Source organism: Mus pahari, chromosome 3, assembly GCF_900095145.1.
Source record: "Mus pahari chromosome 3, PAHARI_EIJ_v1.1, whole genome shotgun sequence".
NCBI classification, from domain to species: Eukaryota; Metazoa; Chordata; class Mammalia; order Rodentia; family Muridae; genus Mus; species Mus pahari.
The window spans coordinates 113,718,903-113,723,720 of record NC_034592.1 but is presented as its reverse complement, the minus strand read 5'-3'; the positions used below and the strand labels follow the sequence as shown (position 1 = coordinate 113,723,720).

Here is a 4,818-nt window from a genome sequence, read left to right as displayed (position 1 = left end):
CTATCTATCTATCTATCTATCTATCTATCTATCTATCTATCTATCTATCTAGCTTTAATGAGCTTTGTTTTCTGTCTCTGAAATTGTTCAAGGCTTTAGATCTCCAAGACCTATTAATGGGGTTTCCTATTGGTGCTAAAGGCAGTTGGAGCCGTTTGTGTATTTTTCTGTGTAGCCTTGGCTGTGTTTGACCTAGCTCTGTAGATCAGGCTAGCCTCAAACTCACAAAGATCACCTTGCCTTTGTTTCCCAAGTGCTGGGATTAAAGGCACACACCACCACTGCTCAGCCCTTGCATGTGCTGCGTCAGTTATGTACTTCAGTTGATAGAGCACTTGCCTATCCAGCACCACTTAACCTAGACTTGATACTTTGTGTCTATAAGCCCAGCACTTGGTACAGGCATTAAAATTAGCCTGAAATACTTAAGCCCAGTCTCAAAGAGAAAGAGAGGGAGAGGAAGAGAGGAGGAGGGGAGAGAGGGGAAAGAGAGGAGAGAGATCGATCCATTCCTGCAGTCCTAGTCCTGATGGAGACCCTGCTGTTTACAAGTGACCCTGCTCCCCTGTGCAATCTCTATGCTGGATGCTTCTGAGGTCGTCCATACGACAAGAATTCATTTCTTATCAGCCTTTTGTTTTTTGTGAGACAGGGTCTCTCTTAGTTTTACTGCTGTGGGCAGACACAATGACCAGACAACATTTCATGGGGCAGGCGCCCAGGCTCAGAGGTTCAGTCCATTGTCATCAGTGTGAGAGGATGGCAGTGTCCAGGCGGGCAGGTGCAGGGGGAGCTGGAGTTCTACATCTCATTCCAAAGGCAGACAGGAGCAGAATGCCTTCCAGGCAGCTAGGAGGAGGGTCTTAAAGCCCACAACCACAATGACACACTTCCTCCATCAAGGCCATACCTCTTAGTAGTGCCACTCCCTGGGCCAAGCGTATTCAAGCCATCACAGGTCTCACTATGAACCCTAGGTTGGCTTCAGACTTGCAGTGATTGTTCTGCCTCTAGGGTGATAGACACTCCTATCTTACTACATTGCTCTAGATACTATGTTACTTGCTGTGTAATCCTTGAATTTAAAGGCAGTTCTCCTACTTCTGCCTACCTACCCCATTCCCAAAGAACCCTTGGAAACTTGGAAACTAACACCCTGATGTATGCAGGGGCAAACAGGAGACCCTGTGTCAAGGCTGAAGGGCCTGGACCAACAGTTGAGGTTGTCCTCTGACTTGCACACTCCAGCCAAGGCACACATATACCAGGACTCACATACAAAGATTTAAAGCTCAGAGTGGGCTGGAACGATGGCTCGGTGGTTAAGAGTACTCGTTCTTGCAGAGAACCTGGGTTCAATTGCCGGCGTATAAGTGATGGCTCACAACCGTCTGTACCCCTGGTTCCAGAGGATCTTTCTGCCTTCTGTGGGCACCAGGCACACACAGTACAATGACATATATGCAATCAAAACACCTATACACATAAAACCAAATATTTTTAAAGAAAGCAGGGCTGTAGTTAAGAATTTCCAAGGCAGGAATAGGCTTGCAGCTGTAGTCCCAAGCCCACAAGGGGCTGAGGCAAGATGATCCTAAGTTCAGGATCAACCTGAAAAAAAGACAAAAACAAGGAATTTTTGTGAAGTGAGACAACTTGGGGTTCCCAAGTCACTGGGGAGTGAGCTTTGAGAACAGGCCAGCCTGGTCTCTGTATTCCCTAGAGTTGAGGAGAAAGAACAGCTTTTTCAAACTAAAAGGAAGAGTGAGCCACAGGGGTCTGGGGACCGGAGGTGCCCTCACTTAGAGGCCTTGAGGAAATCTTATCATGAATCCTGTAGTGGGGCCGGGGGGGGGGGGGTGCGCAAGGCCAGGGCAGTTCAAGGGATCAAGGGGCTGATTAGAAGGCAGCCACTGAAGATAGAAGTTGCCCCTCTGAGGATCCCTCCCCCGCCCGACCATTCTGACTGTCCTGCTAGTTGGCCACATCTGCTTTTTGCTTTCTTCACAACTTCTCTTGGCCGAGGAAGCTTGTACTTTGTGCTAGCTTTGGCAGGGGAACGAATGCTTTGTTTGGGAGACCAGGGGGCAGGCCTCTTTTTTTTTTTTTTTTTTTTTTAAAGATTTATTTATTATATGTGAGTACACTGCAGCTGTATTCAGATACACCGGAAGAGGGCATCAGATCTCATTACAGATAGTTGTGAGCCACCATGTCGTTGCTGGGATTTGAACTCAAAATCTCTGGAAGCAGTCAGTGCTTTTAACTGCTGAGCCAACTCTCCAGCTCTCGCTCTGGCCCTGCTTGCTATAGCTGTCTTCAGACACCCCAGAAGAGAGCATCACATCTCATTATGAGTGGTTGTGAACCACCGTGTGGTTGCTGGGATTTGAATTCAAGACCTATGGAAGAGCGGTCAGTGCTCTTAGCCACTGAGCCATCTCCCCCCTCCCCCAGAATTCAATTCTTAAACATTCATTCACAGCACCAAGATAAAGATAAAGAAGTTCGAGCTTCCAGGAACACAGCTTGCACTGAGAACAACCTCACCTAACCCTACCTTATTTTTCTTGATTCACTAGAGCATCCAAGGAGTGTTTCTGGCCCAGAGTGTGCCTCCTGCAAACGAGCATTTTCTTTCTACTCCACACATGAGCCTGTGTACCAGCTGCCCTGTGGTCACCTTCTGTGCCGACCCTGCCTGAGTGAGAAGCAACGTTCCCAGCCCATGATGTGCACAGCCTGCCAGCAGCCAGTCACCAACCAGGATGTGCTACGGGTCCATTTCTGAGAGATGAACCTCAACTGGAGAAGCCCCATTTTGGGGGAGACCTGAAGGTGGAGGAAGCAAGAACAGGATCCCAGTGCCTCTGTTCTCCCTTGGGCTTGAATACCTCATGGTGTGTTATGGAGACTGGGTAGGGACATCCCACTCCTGCTTAGGCAACAACAGGATAACAAAGCCATAGGGCTGGGCTGGGGAAGACATCCCTAATCTCCCTGGCCCACCTTGCCACTCCCCAACCAGAGCCAGCCCTCACTGTTCAGGAGCACCCCCTGATGCCCCATGTAATCTACATACAACCTTCTAATGGAGCTTTGTGGATGGAGCTCAGTAGACTGACTTGGGACCTCACACAGCCTTCTCTGCCTCACAGTCACTCAGAAGTGGACCATGGTAGGGGCTGTTAAGCACATGAGTTACCCCCATGTGTATCCCCACCTCTGCAGACACTTGCAGCCTTAATAAAGTGACAGTTGACATTCTACAAGGATTCTTCCTGGCACACAGAACAGGATAGCCATATGTAGTTGCTGCTACCAGATAAGCAAGGATTCAGATGTCTTCAGTGTGGGTGTGCCAGTGCCAAGGGAGAGCGTGCAGCCTCCATCAGGCCAGGTGCCAGTCTGTCTGGCTGCTCCTGGAGCCACCTCCAAGGGGAAGGATTCCTGTTCCATATGTCACCCACATCAGGAAAACACTTGTTTATAGAAAACACTTTGCACCTATGGAATTCAGTGCTCCGGGGGTCAGCTCGCGCTTTCCAACCATGTGGCCCCCTAAACCTCAGGGCATCAGCAGTATGGCAGTCTCCTCGCCCCTCAACCGCCTCCTTGGGTCCCTAGGCTGCATTTTTTTTTCCTTCCAAAATTAAACAGTAGGAGCCCCAAAGAAATTGATTGCTTATAATTCTGTTGGCTTGAAAGAGCTTCCAGCCAGTAGAATACCTGCACAGGTCCTCACGCTGTCCCGTTCCCTTCCAGGCATGACCTGCTCTGTGAGATAAATCACAGCCCCTTGAGCTACATGTTGTCTCCCCTGGTTGCCCAGGACTCAGTCCTGAGACTTAGAGAATCGGCTTTCAGAGTTCTCAGATGTCTCATAGAGGTAGCCAGTACGGGAATGCCACCTCCTTCCTTCTCCATGCCCCCAGTGCCTGTCGTGCTTCAGCCTTCGTCTGAGATACCAGGGTCTGCATGGAGTGGCCACTTGCACCGCCTGGTGGCTCCTGCACACCCCACTCTGTGCCTGAGCCTCCCTTCTAAGTGGTGTGTTCTTAGCCCATGCAACTACAGAGGGCTTGGTTTGGGGGTCGGCACCTACCCATAACCTGTCACGGTCTCTGGAGTAGCCCACTTCCCACTCAGCCTTTACACCTTGATGTGAGTACCAGGGGCCATCCCTGCCCCCCCCCCAGCCCCCAGGCTGCCGTTCCTCTGCAGCTCTACCAGAGGTGTCTGGTCTACTCTGCTGGAAAACTAGGTCTGGGAGGCCCTGGGGTGAGCTGGAGATACCCTGAGTCCAGGGCGGGGGTGGGGGAACCACTCCCACACGGTAAATGTGATTAAGTTTTCCCTTAAAGGTCTGACCCCCTCCCCCATGGAAGTGTTCTTTTTCTTCTTCATCCGCTACCAGAATTGTTGTAATCATCCCTAGAGTACATGAGCTGGGTGTGATGTAAGTTTGTAAATCCAAATATCTAAAGGACTTCTGTGAGTGCAAGGTCAGCCTGGGCCTCATAAAGTCACTGAAATAAAAATATATTTGGCCCAATGGACATTTTATTTCTCATTAGAAACTGGGCCTGAGGCCAGGCACAAAATAGTTTCCATACTCAACACCATCTACCAAGAAGATGCAGCTTCAACTTTGCCTTCCAGAGATGACATGTCCTTTGCCTGTTAATGGGGTCATATACTCAATAAAGGCACAAGACTGAAGACCCGTGGCACAGGGGTCTTCTGAGAACAGAAGGCTGGTGGCCTGAGGCTAGAGGGCCACGCAGCTCCAGGTCTTCATCCCCTTAAGTTAACAGG

At 49.9% G+C, this 4,818-nt stretch overlaps 1 protein-coding gene across 4 annotated transcripts in view; it reads left to right on the top strand.

Annotated features, from left to right (window-relative positions):
- The window catches only part of Ubox5 (U-box domain containing 5), a 38,972-nt gene extending 34,426 nt beyond the window's left edge, over window positions 1–4,546 (top strand). For 3 of the 4 annotated variants that reach the window (XM_021194116.2, XM_021194115.2, XM_029536491.1), the window contains one exon: window positions 2,583–3,267. In XM_021194116.2, the coding sequence (XP_021049775.1) occupies window positions 2,583–2,791 (209 nt within the window). In that variant the 3' untranslated portion in view covers window positions 2,792–3,267. Of the gene's footprint in view, window positions 1–2,582 lie in introns of all 4 variants that reach the window. The other variant, XM_029536492.1, reaches the window with a different exon arrangement.
- The last annotated feature ends 272 nt before the right edge of the window (window positions 4,547–4,818 follow it).